General features: G+C 41.1%; 1 protein-coding gene across 1 annotated transcript in view; it reads left to right on the forward strand.

Annotated features, from left to right (window-relative positions):
* The first annotated feature begins 4583 nt into the window (after positions 1-4583).
* The window catches only part of LOC145353960 (breast carcinoma-amplified sequence 4-like), a 41860-nt gene continuing 31019 nt past the window's right edge, over positions 4584-15424 (forward strand). The window contains exon 1 of the mRNA XM_080204997.1: positions 4584-4923. Coding sequence (XP_080061123.1) covers positions 4630-4923 — 294 coding nt within the window. The 5' untranslated portion in view covers positions 4584-4629. The remainder of the gene's footprint in view (positions 4924-15424) is intronic.

Raw genomic sequence — 15424 nt, forward strand, 5'->3', positions numbered from 1 at the left:
ACATTTGCCACCCTCCAATCTTCAGGCACTTCACCTGTGACTATTGATGATACAAATTTTTCTGTTAGGGGCCTGCAATTTCCTCCCTAGCCTCCCACATTGTCCTGGGATACACTTCATCAGGTCCGGGGATCTATCTACCTTAATGCACTTTAAGACTTACAGCACCCCCTACTCCGTTATATGTACATTCCTCAAGACATCACTATTTATTTCCCCAAGTTCCCTAACATCCATTTTTTACTTAACAGTGAATACTGATGAGAAATATTCATTTAGGATCTCACCCATCTCTTGTGGATCCGCACAAAGATGACTTTGTGGATCCTTAAGAGGTCCAACTCTCTTCCCTACTTACTCTTTTCGCCCTTTATGTATTTGTAGAAACTCTTTGGATTCTCCTTTGCCTTAGCTGCCAAAACAATCTCACATTCCCTTTTTGCCCTCCTGATTTCTCTCTTAACTCTACTCCTAAACCCTCTATACTCTTCAAGGGATCCACTTGATCTCAGCTGCCTGTGTTCGTCATGTGCCTCCTCCTTCTTCTTGATCAGGGCTTCAATATCCCAAGTCATCCAGGGTTCCCTACTTCTATCAGCCTCACCCTTCACTTTAAGAAGAATGTGCTTACCCTGAACCTTGGTTGAGGCTTTTCAAAGCCTCCCACTTACTAGACGTCCCTTTGCCTTCCCATAGACTCCCCCCAATTAACTGTTGAATGTTCCTGCCTCATACCATCAAAATTGGTCTTGCCCCAATTTAGAATTTTAATTTTTGAACCAGACCTATCATTCTTCATAACTAGCTTAAAACTAATGGAATTATGACCACTGGTGCCAAAGTGTTCCCTCACTAATGCTTCTGTCACCTGCTCTTCTTTATTTCCCAAGAGGAGGTCAAGGCTGTATTTTCTTCCAAAGTGTTTTCTTTAAGCTGAAGGGGATTTGGGATAAGATGTTTCCTTCATGTCCTAATCCTGCTATGAACTTAGACTACATTCCAAAGTTTGAACCTAATTATAAATGAAAGACAGACTCTCAATGGCAGCAATCCCATGCACAGGTTCAGATATCCGGAGTAGGGTAGGGTTGCTCTGGCTCTTTGTCATTTTCTCCCAACGCTTCATACTTGCCTCAGGTCATATTGGTGCGGGTGGGGGGGGGGAAGGGCACCCCGATTTCAGAATACTGGCTTTGTCGGTGTGTTTAGGACCACCCCTGCCCCAACATGGCTGATCCTTGCCAGTACTTTGAAATTGCACAGAATGCTGTTAAATCAAGTGAGGAGGTGTTGGTGAATCCAATGATTTTCACACAGCATTTCTAGCCTGATCCAACACTCTGTGCAAGTTGGGGAAAATTCCACTCCATGTCTGGTATCACATTATAGGCTTGGGGGCAAAAAGTCACATAGAGAGGGCTTGCCACTGTTGGATAGGAAAGTGCAATAATGTTGTTGCAAGGTACCTTCTGCACTAGCAGGTGATGCAACCACAAGATAATCCCCAAAGAGTTTTGCAGCTAATTATAATTATGAATCTGAATAAGCTATGGCCTCTTGGTGCAATTATGGGAGCAGAGAGAGAGAGAGAGACACTATAATGGTCCCATCTCTTTATCAGTGGACTTGCCACTTCTATCCCTGCAAGTACTGCCATTTTCATACTGATCTTCCCCAGATTTGATGATAGTGATTTTCTTAACTGCTATCCTCCTCTCTGTCCCCACTACATACACACACACTTCTTCTCTTCCCAACCTGACAAATTCCAACCCTAGCATTTAAGTATGTTCTGTGGCCGAGATCTCCCTGGAAGTGAAGAGAGAAGAACATTTCAATGCTGAGTTTAAGTAGAGATTTGACAGTTGGCCTTTGTTTTATTTTTCCTGCTTTCTGTTATTAATTGTTTTTCGGATATGGGCAACATTGGTCATGCCCATATGTATTGCTCTTCCTTGGTTGCTCAGAGGAGTGCTGTAGTTTTTGTTGGTACCACACCGCTGTTCAGTAGGAAATTCCAGTGTTGGTGAAGGAAAAGCAATACCAGGGTGATGTGTGACTTGAGTGTTCCCATATTATTGCTGCTCTTGCCTTTCTTGGTGATGGAAATTGCAAAGCACGAAGGTGCCATTAAGTAACATTGATGAACTGTTGCATTGCATGCTGCATATTATTCATTCTACAGCCTGAATGCACTGCTAGTGGTGATGATGGGATGGATATTGCGTACAGTGGAGGGGCACTAGTCAAGGAAACTCCTCTGTCCCTTCTGGTATTGAGCATATTCAGTTATGTTGAAACCTCTCCCATCCTGACATGAGCCTTGCAGATGAGGGAGAAATTTTGAGGAGTCAGGAAGTGAACTTCTAGTTGCTGAATACATAGTCTCAGCCACGTTCATGTAACCATGCCGTTCGTTTAGTCTGGTTAAAAAAATGTATCCCCCCCATCCACCATGCCGATGGCATGGGCTGTGTCATCATAGAGGAGTGGTGAATAGATCGAACTGCATTAGAATTGTCAATATATACCCCCATTCCTGACATTATGGCAAAGGGATCATTGAAACAGTTGCAGGTAGTTGTACTGAGATGCTCCATTAGCAACTCCTGCTGTGATGAGTCCTGACAAACCTCCAACAACCATAATTATTTTCCTTTGCGTTGGAGTAACTTCAGCCACTAGCATGTTATATCTGAGACACTCAACAACATTTACTTCAGTTTTTACTGCTAGGTATCCTTCTTGATTGCACTTTATCTTGAACATTTAGCTCTTGTGTCCATATTTGGATTAAGGTTATGCTGAGGATAGCAGTACAGTGCTTCTGGTGAAGCCTGAATTGTGGATCATTATGTATGTTAATGATGAGTAGATGTTTCTTGCTGGTACTATTAGTGACTGATATGTGGGAGGAGACTAATAGACTGCTAACAGGTCATGCTAGATTATCCATCTTTTTCTGATTAGAAAACATGCCACATTTCCCTGTGAGTCGATAATTTGCTATAATTGTAGGCTAGCCTGTTTATGGGAGTGATTTGCCCCGGATTTTTAAGTATGTTTATTAGTGTCACAAGTAGGCTTCCATTAACATTGCAATGAAGTTACTGTGAAAATCCCCTAGTCACTATGCTCTGGTACCTGTTCGGGTGCACTGAGGGAAAATTTAACATGGCCAATGCACCTAACCAGCATGTCTTTGGACTGTGGAAAGAAAGTGGAGCACCCAGAGGAAACCCATGCAGACATGGGGAGAATGTGCAGGCTCTGCATGCTGCCGTTTGGTGGCACTATCTTGTACTAAGTCATGATGAGGAGATGCCAGCATTGGACTGAGGTAGGCACTGTAAGAAGTCTCACAACACCAGGTTAAAGCCCAACAGGTTTATTTGGTAGTATGAGCTTTCATCAGGTGAGTGGAGGATTGGCTTCACAAACAGGGCATATGTAACTTGTTGTAAGTCAGCTTTCCCCGGTGTCGTGACAGAGTCTGCTCTAGAATCGTTTCATGTCATCATCTTCCTGTTTTCATTGCGTGCACGTGACTGCAGGTCATCCATCTTCATTGGTACATGTGTGATCGTCACCCCTTGTTTTATGCAGCATACGCCATCACGTGTTGGTTCCCTTCATGTTCTGCGACCTTGCAATTGGCACGTTGCAATGGAGGCTGTTTGTACTGTAATTGAGGCAATTTTTTTTTGTATGAAATCCACAGGCATTGAAAGCCAGAGTTTTTACAGAAAAAAAAATTGGATTTAGATTTGATTTAAATTTTGAAGTTTCAGGAGTACCTATTTTTAAACATGAGCCAGAAATGCACAATAAGTACTGGAAGTGTACCTGATGCTGCAATAAAAGCTATCAGCTGAGCAATTAGATGTTTTAAAAAGCCCTGAGACTGGTATTATCTAATTTTAATTTCTACAGGATTTATATTTGGTGATTAATTTTACTTTGCAAGTTACTTCAGCTAGGAATACACAACTAACTTAAAGATGCAATTTCAAGGAATGCAACCATAACTTAAAATGAGGATTTACTGTATTACATTGGAGAGGCTATGCCCTTAACTCGGAAACTTGCATTGTCTCTATCAAATGCGAACAATCAAAGTCTAGCAACAGATAACATTCATTAGCCTGCCAACAATTTTTTGGGCCAATTTTTAAAAATTCTTTCACGGGATGTGGTCATTGCTGACTGGGCCAGCCTTTATTGCCCATCTCTAATTGTGCTGGAATCACATGACGACCAGACAGCTAAGGATGACAGATTTCCTTCCCTAATGCACATTAATGAACCGGATGGGTTGACAATGGCTTCATGGTCACCATTAGCCTTTTACTGAAATAAAATTTCACGATTAACCTGGATCGCTGGAATACCATGCCAGTGACTATGCTACTGTTTGCAGCTGCAAAAACTGCTTCAGATTCCGCAGCATCTCACCAATCGGCGGGTGAGCGCTGAACGCTTTGGCCTTCCGTCCACTAGGTGGCGCATCGCAGGGCACGGTCACAGCGCCGCCTGCAGGCTGGGAGGGTCAGTGGCGCCAAGCCAGTGGTCAGGTGCTCGTGTCGTCGCCGAGGTAACCGGCCTAGAAGCGGTTCAACGGCTGAGGGGATGGAGCTGGAGCGAGCGGCCGGAGGGAGGCCGGACTCGGGGCCAGTGGCTGGAGGCAGCGGGAGGCTGGAGCCAGTGTACAACCCGGACGGAGGGAGCAGCAGCCCGGTTTCGGGGCCAGTGGCCGATTCAGCCAGAGGGAGCAGGAGCCCGGACTCGGGGCCAGTGGACAGTCCGGCCAGAGGGAGCAGGAGCCCGGACTCGGGGCCAGTGGCTGGCGTGGTGCAGGGCTGGATGATGCAGCAGGGAGCGCAGGAGCTGGCGGCGAGTCTGAAAGCTGAGCCGTGCCTGGAGGTAATTTCACTAAAATCAGAGTCAGCTTAGGGTGGCCCAGTTTAACTGTAAAAACTCACAATTCAAACATTAGTGACATACGTTTGTGTTTTGGTGTAATTTGTGTTTACATTATAGTCAGAATAAGGTGTCCAAAATGCTCTCATCCCAATCTGATTTGATTTATTAAAGTCATATGTATTGGTATACAGTATTGTTTCTTGCGCACTTTACAGACAAGCCATACCGTTCATAGAGAAGGAGAGACTGCAGAATGTAGTGTTACAATCATAGCTAGGATGTAGAGAAAAATCAACTTAATGCGAGGTAGGTCCATTCAAAAGTCAGATGGCAGCAGTGAAGAAGTTGTTCTGAGTTGGTTTATACCTGACCTCAGACCTTTGTATCTTTTTCCCAACAGCGTTAACCTTCAGTGTTTGTTGGTTCTTTGCAGGCAGCAGTTGTTGGAAATCCTTACAGACCTGAAATGACATTTATATAACCCTTATGGTGTAAAAGGTTTCAGGGTTGAATTAAGACTGCAGTTGTTGCATCATTCTGGATTGGCAATATGTTTAATGGGACAAGTAACAAAACTGGTTATTCATTAATTCACTGCAGTTTGTGGGACCTTGCTGTGCACAAATTTGGCTACTATGGTACAACAGTGACCACTTTACTGTAAATTCCTGTAAACCACCAAAATTCGGCGCTTCTTAAAGTTGTGAAAGATGCTATATGAACAAATACTTCTGTAGCACCTTTAACATGATAAAATGCCCAGAGAGCTTTCACAGAAGTTTTATGAGCCAAAAACATCAAAGTAATAGGCCGTAAGAATAATCTTACAGTTGGAAAGAGAGTTAGTGGCAAGAGGGAATTTCAGAGCCTAAGGCTAGTCAGCTACAAGTTCCCAATGGTGGAGCGTTTAATTGGGGATGCTTAAGAAACAGAATTAGAGGAATGTTGATAGTTTGGAGGGTCATAGGGCTGCAGGAGATTTCTTTTGTTTGTTCATAGGACGTGGATGCCGCTTGCTGGACCAGCATTTTTTACCCATACTTAATTTCACTTTGAAGATGGCAATGAGCTGCCTTCTTGAACCACTGTAAAGAACAAAGAACAGTACAGCACAGCACAGGAACAGCCCTTTGGACCACCAAGCCTGCACTGATCACATTGTCCTATCTAGACTAACTGCCTGTATCCCTCTATCCCCTGCCTGTTCATGTGTCTATCCAGATGAATCTTAAATGTCGCTAACATGTCTGCCTCAACCACCTTACTTGGTAGTACGTTCCAGGCCCCCACCACCACCCTCTTTGTAAAAATAAATTCCACTGCACATCTCTACTACACCATTCCCCCTTACCTTGAACGTGCCCCCTTGTAATTGTCATTTTTGCCTTGGGGGAAAAAAACTTACAATTGTTCACCTTATCTGTGTGTCTCATAATTTTATAAACTTCTGTCAGGTTGCCCATCAGTCTCCATCTTTCCAGGGAGAACGATCCCAGTTTATTCAATCTCTCTTCATAGCAAATACCAGGCAACATCTCGGTAAACCTTTTCTGTACTCCCTCCAAAGCTTTCATGTCCTTCTAGTCTTTGGCAACCAGAATTGGACACAATATTCCAAATGTGGCCACATCAATGTTTTATATAACTAACATAATTTGCCAACTTTTATACTTGGTGCTCCAGGCAATAAAGGCAAGCATACCATATGCTTTCTTCACCATCTTTTCCACCTGTGCTGTTGCTTTAAAGGATCTGTGGGCCTGTACTCCCAGATCTCTCTGAGTGCCTGTGCTCTTGATGGTTCTGCCTTTTATTTTATAGTTCCCACCTGAATTGAATCTACCAAAATCCATCACCTTGCATTTGTCCGGATTAAATTCCATCTGCCATTTCTCTGCCCAATTTTCCAATCTATCTTTACCTTGCTGTATTCTCTGACAATCTTCACCACTATCAATAACACCAGCAATCTTAATATCATCCACAAACTTATTAATCAGACCAGCTATGTTTTCTTCCAAGTCATTTATGTATATTTCAAACAATAGAGGTCCCAGCACTGATCCCTACAGAACAACATTAGTTATAGACCTCCATTCAGAAAAACACCCTTCCACTGCTACCCTCTGTCTTCTGTGGCCAAGCTAGTTCTGAATCCATCTAGTTAGTTCACCCTTGATCCCATGTGATTTAACCTTTTGCACCAGCCTGCTATGAGGGACCTTGTCAAATGCTTTACTAAACTACATGCAGACAACATCCACGGCCCTTCCCCTGTCAATCATTTTTGTCACCTCCTCAAAAACCTCATCAAATTAGTAAGACCTGACCTCCCTTGCACAAAACCATGCAGTTCGTTGCTAATAAGACCATTCGGTTCCAAATATAGATCCTATACTTTCTTCAATAACGGGATAACATTGGCTATCTTCCAATCCTCTGGGACCTCACCTGTGACCAACGAGGAAACAAAGATCTCTGTTAGAGGCCCAGCAATTTCCTCTGTTGTCTCCAAAAGAGAAAATGCTGGAAAATCTCAGCAGGTATGGTAGCATCCAGAGAAAAGAGCTGATGTTTCAAGTCCAGGTGACCCTTTGTTTTCTCTCCTGACAGATGCTGCCAGACCGGCTGAGATTTTCTAGCATTTTCTCTTTTGGTTTCAGATTCCAGCATCTGCAGTAATTTACTTTTATCTTCTCTTGGCTCCCTCAGTCTGGGATAGATGCTATCTGGCCCTGGGAATTTGTCTACTTTAATGCTTTTTAATACACCTAACACTTCCTCCCTTGTTATGATGACTCGTTTTAGAGAGATTACATTCCCCTCCGAGACACCCATCAATGAACATGTCCCACTCCTTTGTGAATACTGATGCAAAGTACTCATTAAGGATTTTAGCGTTTCTTTTGGTTCTACGCATACTTTCCTTCCTTTGTCCTTGAGTGGACCAAATCAAGGAAAACCCATAGTTTAGTTAGGAAAGGAGTTCCAGCATTTTAACCCAGCAAGTGATTATAGTCCCATGTAAGGATGGTGTGTGGCTTGGAGGGGAACTTGTAATTGGGTGACATTCCTTTGTTCTTAGGTGGAAGAATTTATAGGTTTGGAAGATGTTATCAAAGAGCCTAGTGTTAAATCTTGTAGGTGGTACACACTGCTGGCACTGTGTGTTGGCATTGGAAGGAGTGAATGTTGAAGGTAGTGGATGGGGTGCCAATCAAGCAGACTGCTTTTTCCTGGATGGTGTCAAGCTTCTTGAGTGTCGTTGGAGCTGCACTGATCCAGGCAAGTGAAAAGTATTCCATCACACTCCTTGACTTTGTGGGTGGTGGAAAGACTTTGGGGAGTCAGATGGTGAGTTGCTGATCACAGAATGCCCAACCTCTGACTTGCCTTTGTAGCCAGAGTATTTATGTGGCTAGTCCAGTTCAGATTCTGGTCAATGGCAAACTTCAGGATGTTGCTAGTGGAGGTTCAGTGATGGTAACACTATTAAATGTCAAGGCAAAATGGTTAGATTCTCTTTTGTGGAAATTTCCTGGTATTGGGGTGCTTAGCTCTGGCCATTGCATGCTATTTTCATTGCCGGACATGAAGGTAATCCTGTGTTGTGGCTTCACCAGGTATGCCTGATGCTGCTGGCATGCCCTCCTGCACTCTTCATTCAACCAGAGTTGATACCCTGCCTTCATGGTAATGGTAGAGTGGGGGATATGCTGGGCCATGAGGTTATGGATTGTGATTGAATAAAATTCTGCTGCTGCCAATGGCCCTTGGGTGCCTAGTTTTGAGTTGCTAGATCTGTTTGAAATCTAATACATCCAGCACATTGATAGTGCCACACAACATTATGGAGGGCATCCTTAATATGAAGGCAGGTCTGAGCTCCACAAGACTGTATAATGGTCACTTCCACCAATACTTGTCATGGACAGATAAATCTGTAGCAGGTAGATTGGTGAGGACAAAGACAAGTAGGTTTTTCCTTCTGCCCAGCCCAGCAGTTATAAACTATAGGATCTGGCCAGCTTGGTCAGTAATAATGCTACTGAACCACTCTTGATAATGAACATTGAAGTCCCTGACCATGGTACATTCTTTGCCCTTGCAACTCTCAGAGCTTCTTCCATTTGGTATTCAACAGGAGGAGAACTGATTCATCAGCTGAGAGGTGGTAATCAACAGGAGATTTCTTTGCCCATGTTTGATGCCATGAGACTTCATAGAATCCCTACAGTGCAGAAGTAGACCATTCAGCCCATCAAGTATGCACCAACCATCTGATAGAGTATCTTACTCAGGCCCACTATCTTGCTCTGCCCACCATCCCGCTCTATCCCTGTATCCCTGCACATTAACCTACGTATTTTGGGAAACTAAAGGGCAATTTACTATGGCCAGTCCACTTGACTGCACATTTTTGGACTGTGGAAGGATAGCGGAGCATTAGAGGAAACCCATACAGACATGGGAGAATGTGCAGATTCCACGTATCCAAGGCCAAAATTGAACTCTGGCACTGAGAGGCAGTGGTGCTAACCATTGTGCCACTCCCAAGGATCCTTCATGAGGTCTGGAGTCAATGTTGACGACTCCTGGGTTGTAAGATTTTGATAATTCTACTAATTCTTAGAATCCTTAACATATTTGGAATTTATTCCTTAACCACTTTTTAAAAGGGTGAATTTGAATTTCTGCTGGTGGAATGCTTTACAGAAATACAAGCTATTTGTGAAGAAACAAAGTTGTTTTACTGTTGTACAGCAAAGTTCCTTTGAGTCTTAAGCTGAAGCAGCTGTATGTGTCTTAATGGCCCACAATGCAGTTGGATGTTTTTAAAAAACAGTTTGAAGGAATGGCTGAAATAGTCTGAATTAAGGTGGCACAATGTTTAAACAAACCACGTAAGTGCTCTAATTGGTCTGTGGCGGAGAGGAACCTTTATTTTTTGAAACCTGTGGGGCTTGGGTTAAAATATATTGACAAAAGAATGGTTTTATTCATGGCTTTTTTGTACTTGGAAAGGAAAGAGCATTTGTTTGTAGCATAAGCTCTTGAGTGGCCCCAAGGGAAAAAGGATTAATACATCTTTAGTCTACATGGCTCGAGTTGCAGAGGTGAGGTGACACAGATGGTTTGCTTCCTATAGCCAATAGAAAGGGTGAATTTGGACCATCCCCAAAAAAGGAAGGAGGAATGAGAGATAAAACTTGGAAGATTAGTATCTTTGTTGATGCAGTGATACCATGACTTTGGGGTAAGACTCTTCTGGACCCCGGTCAACATCACTTCAAAGACAAAGGAGAAAGAGACATTGGCTGTGCTGACAATACATCTTCGCTGCCATGGGTGGAGTTGAACCTGTGCCCCCAGAGTATTAGCCTGGGCCTCTGGTTTACTAGTGCAGTGACATTACCTCTATGCCGTTACCATTCTTAATTGCTAGGAGAGATGAGACCGTGGATGAATTTGAAAATAACTATGAGAATTTTAAAATCATGACATTGCTTGACCAGGTGACATTGTAGGTCAGTGAGCAGAGAGTGGGTGACAGAAGCAAAGTCAGGTCATGTTAAGGAAGCTGTAAACAGATGGTCTTAGTGATGATGCAATTTATATGTTCAAAAGCTCATTTAAGGGTCAAATGTGACGCCAAGGTTGCAAACAGTCTGGGTTGTCTAATATGGCAAGGAGTCTCACAACACTGTGTTTACCCCAGTCCAACGCTGGCATCTCTGCATCTTGTCTAATATGGTTGCCAGAGAGAGGAAATGAAGTTTGAAGCAGAACTCATAGACAATGGCTTCAATTTGCTCAATATTTAATTGAAGGAAAATTCTGCTCACCGGTAGTGCTTGCCAGATAAACAGTTTGATCATTTTGGAGTATAGAGAGGTAGAACTGGGTGTCATCAGTGTACATGTGAAAATACTAGCAGTGCTTTTGGATGATGTCACGAAAAGAGCACCACGTGAGAAATAGAAGAGAGACAGGGATAGATCCTTGGGGACAGCAGAGGAAATGGCAAGAGAAACCATTAGAAAATGAAGCACTGGCTATTGTTATATAAAAATGGAACCAGACAAGAATAGACCCATCCAGAGTGAAAGGCTGCAGACAAATCGAGAAGGATGAGGAGGGATCGTTTACTTATCAATGTAATTCTTTCTTTCTGACTGAATTTCAGAGTAATGCAGCATGGGACCCCCAAAAAAACAGTTTCATACAGCAGGAAAATAGGCAAAAAAATACAGCAACCAGGCTGTATCTGTGGAAAGAACAGATGATGTTTTGACATGCAGATCTTTATTAAGCCTGCAAAATGTTATGGATCAAATTAGTCCACCTTTTAATCGTGGTAAAGACCTGAATATCAACCTGAGTGACATTAAGGGAGGAAATTAGAAAAACCCATGCCTAATTAAGTGGTAAGTTTTTAGAGGTGTTTTCAAGCAAGGGGAAAACTAATAAAACATGGCAAAAAAAAATCAGCCAGTGCAAATGGAGAAATAAAAGTCATGGAACAAGTAGGCATCAGAATAGGAGTTTTTGACCTGGAGAATTTCCTAGATCAGGTAAACTGATGCAAATCTATGGCTTTTGTTGTTTGGGTACTCGGGGTTTGACGTTAGTGTACCTTTAAGAATTAAAAAAAATGTTCTCTGCAGTTGTAAGCAGCCCTTTTTGGTTTCAGTGTTGCCGGGTTGGCTACTAGAAGTTCTTTTATTACTGGTTCAATGCCTTAAGTAGGGTTTTGTTGTTTTTACTATAGGCCTCCAGTACATTCTGGGGGTTGTTTTATGACTTGTATTGTTAAGAGGAAAACTGTGGCAGGTCGTGTATTTTGGACAGTTTTCTTCATAGTGAATTCAAGATTTCACATTTAATGTGGCTGCCAGCGGTTTTAGGTTAGAAGGGGGTGGATATCAAGCGAGAAAGCAGTGTTTCTCTCTCTTTTCTTTGATTTTGGAAAATCTGCTGTTAGCTAGAAGCAAGGTTCCTAGCCTTCCTGGAGTAGAAAGTTTGTCGTTGGTGATTGGCTTGCCTAGTGTCTCACTGGTGTTTTGGGAAGCAGTTCTGACTCCAAGATTGTCTGTGTGTGCCTCAGAATTGCAACATTCAACCAAAGGACTAAATATCAGTATCACAAGTTTTTGCTGTGTTAAACCTGTGGAAAGGATTTTGTTTATGGGTTAAGTTTAATGAGGACATTTCCTATATTCATTAAGGATTATACAATATCATTTTTTCCTTGTTGTAATTGGTCAAAGTTATTGCTAATTTTCTTTTTATACATACTAACTTTATACTTAAATAAACTTTGTTTAATGAAAGCTCCTTAGTGGAGCCTTTATCTGAAGTGAAATATCTTGTGCTCATCCTAGCCAAATTCGAAGTGCAAAACTTATGATCTAGGCGGACTTCATAAACACTTTGAAGTTTCTGACCTAAATTGTAGCGGGATAACTGAGATGTGTGAGGATCTTGGGGGCCGAGTTGTGGGAAAGCTGAAGTTTATGGCAGTGGAGTGATCACTGAAGAGAACAATTGAGAAATCTTTTGTAGAAGTGATGAAAGCACAAATGAGAGGGCAGAGGAGATGGAATGAACTAAATGCCGTGTGTTTCAAAGATAGAGAAAGCTAACCTTAGTTATGAGCTAAGCATGAGATCAAAGCATGAGCTTTAAAATGAAGGGCTTATCTTGTACAAGAAAGGTTGAATAGATTGGGCCTATATCCATTGGAGTTTAGGAGAATAAAAGGTGATCTTATTGGAACAGTTAAGATTCTGAGGCGACTTGACAGTGGATGTTGAAAGGATATTTCTCCTTTTGGAAGAGACTAGAATTAGGGGCTACAGTTTAAGAATGAGGTCTCGCTTTTAAGACAGGGGTGAGGAGAATGTTTTCTCTGTGGAATTATCTTCTCCAGAAAGCAGTGGAGACTAAGTCATTGCATTTATTCAAGGCTGAGTTAGTTAGATTTTCGATCGAAAAGGGAGCCAAGAGATATGGGAGGCAGACAGGAGAGTGGAATTGATACCACAGCTAGACCAGCCATAATCTTATTGAATGGTAGAGCAGTTTCAAAGGGCCAGATGTCCTTCTGCTGCTGTGCTAGATTGCATGACACTTGGTTTCAACAAAAGACCACAAAAGTTGGATGTTGGTGCCATTGCCACTTCTGGTAAGGACTGAACTAATAACTTTAGTTTTGCTAATTTTGAACTGTAGTATCAAAATCCTGTGACTGAGACAAACAGTTGGAGCTCTGACCTAGTTTAATTATATCATAAACCAAACTCTTAAACTATTTTTCTATTTCTTAACTTAAAAAAAAATTAGCACTCAATTAATTGTATAATAGTGTTGCTGATTGATTTTATTGTTCCGTGAAATGAAAGTTGAAAAATGTAATGGTTTAAAAGTAATTGTGGATCAAATGCAGGATTCAAAATCCTGACATAAGTTTTTAAATTTCATCAGGAAGATTGTTGTTTGCTTTTGAAATAGTTATTCTATTAAATAATGTTCTTTGTGAAATGGATATGTAGATTTAAGTACCTTACTTTAGCGTGCAGCACAATAAAACATTGTCGGTAATTCTGGAAAGAGTATTTGAAAGCATGGCCTACAGGCTGCCAAAGACATTATAATCTGTTAACTTTATTATCTACAGTAAGATATAAAAATGAAGTACATGCATTCCTTGTCTTTACGATGTTCAAATTAGGAAGAATGACACTTTCAACATTTATAAATTGACACCCCATTTCGTCTTTTCCAATGTCAGTTTTTACTTTACAGTGTCACGCCAGCATTATTATACATGCATATTGACATTCTGTGCTGCCCATCTGCATGACAGGACAGGTCAAGCCATCTTTAGGTTGGAAACAAGATTTTTTTGTTAAATATTTTTGGTATAACCATCATGATTTTAATTCAATTATACAATTATGTTGTATTTAATACGTACTCAACCTCAGAAGTTCAAGGTTAAACAGACAACTGATACTGATGGAGTGGCTTCATTACTAACTATGGAACTTGCGCTTAGGCCTTCAGGCATCAAAAGTTGCCTCAGTGACTTGACAGGGCAAGGGTTGAGAGCAGTTTACTCTGCCGGGCACCCAATGAGTGATTTCCGGCCTTGGTTTAAGGAATCAGGAATGGTTTCGACTTGCAACATGGCTTTCAGGAATCAATTGTGTCTCAAGTTTGAGGACTGTCTGCATGCAGTGTTATAACGTTAGTTTAATATACTGTCTTTTATTATCTGATCATTTTATAGCATTATCATTTAGCAGGAACCAAAACTTAAAATCAATCCAACTATCAGTCATTGTGGTACAGTTCTATCATAGAGGAATGCAGCATTATTCTGTGATGCTACTGTACCATAATGATTGATTCCTATGGAGCTAATTTAAAAAACGAATGTCCGATTTAGATGCAACAACTCGTGTCTCTGATTTCAGCCTTTTTAGGTCTCTTAATCTAATCCTGTGCTTTAGCTGCCTATCTGTGCATGCTGCCTATCTACATACGTCAGGTATGGTGACATTCTCGTTCTGCTACCTGACACCTTCACATTCTCGACACCTTCCTGACTGCAATTCTAAAAGACTTATCAACTGCTGTAACTCGTGCTTGAAGATTGTATGGTTTTGGGTATCAGTATGGACACAATGTCAAACCTTGTTATCTAGACTCAGCATAGAGAAAAGAATGTTAATGAATAATTTTAATCTGATTTTGTATTTTAAAATATATACAGCCATATGCCAATTTTATATTTTACAGTAATTGTCACATTGTTCATGACAACTGTATTTCTAGAATCACTGATTATAACCAACATGTGTATAAAAATTTACATTTTTAAAAGTCCTAATTTTTGAAGAAACTTTAATTCAGATTCTTTTTCCAGTAAGAATTACTGAATAATAAGTACAGTTAGGTGAAAGCTCATAATTTTCACCCAATTCATTTATCATTTCAATTTGAAATTCAATATTGATTTCAAATTCTGTGTGCAAATGCACAAGTGTTGCAGATAACTGGATGTTTGTAAGGGTTCTGTAACGTGAAACAATTTTTCTACATAAATGTGCATTTATGGATAGCCATATAAATAAATAGCCACATGTATAAATGCCAGAAGATTGGCTGTCTAAGTGACACTTTAATTAAGAAAAAAATGAATTTGTTATGTCTGTTTATATCCCCCTCCTGCAAACCTGACACCAGAACGTTTATTAATCAAATGGGAGGTTAATTAGTCTACCTTTCCCAGCACCGATTTTGACAAGTTAGTAAGAATACTTCAGAGTTTAAATGTCGGTTTATTTCTCAAATAGTAATTTTGGCACTTTGAAATAAAATAATTTTGAAACAAATATATCTAAAATCTTGAGTGCATAATGTAGTGCTCTGGAACATTTCTGTACAGTATTATCAATTGGTGGTCTCTGAGTCTATGATTTCTTCCACTGTG

The sequence above is a fragment of the Carcharhinus amblyrhynchos genome, chromosome 16, assembly GCF_965287045.1.
Source record: "Carcharhinus amblyrhynchos chromosome 16, sCarAmb.v2.hapA, whole genome shotgun sequence".
NCBI classification, from domain to species: Eukaryota; Metazoa; Chordata; class Chondrichthyes; order Carcharhiniformes; family Carcharhinidae; genus Carcharhinus; species Carcharhinus amblyrhynchos.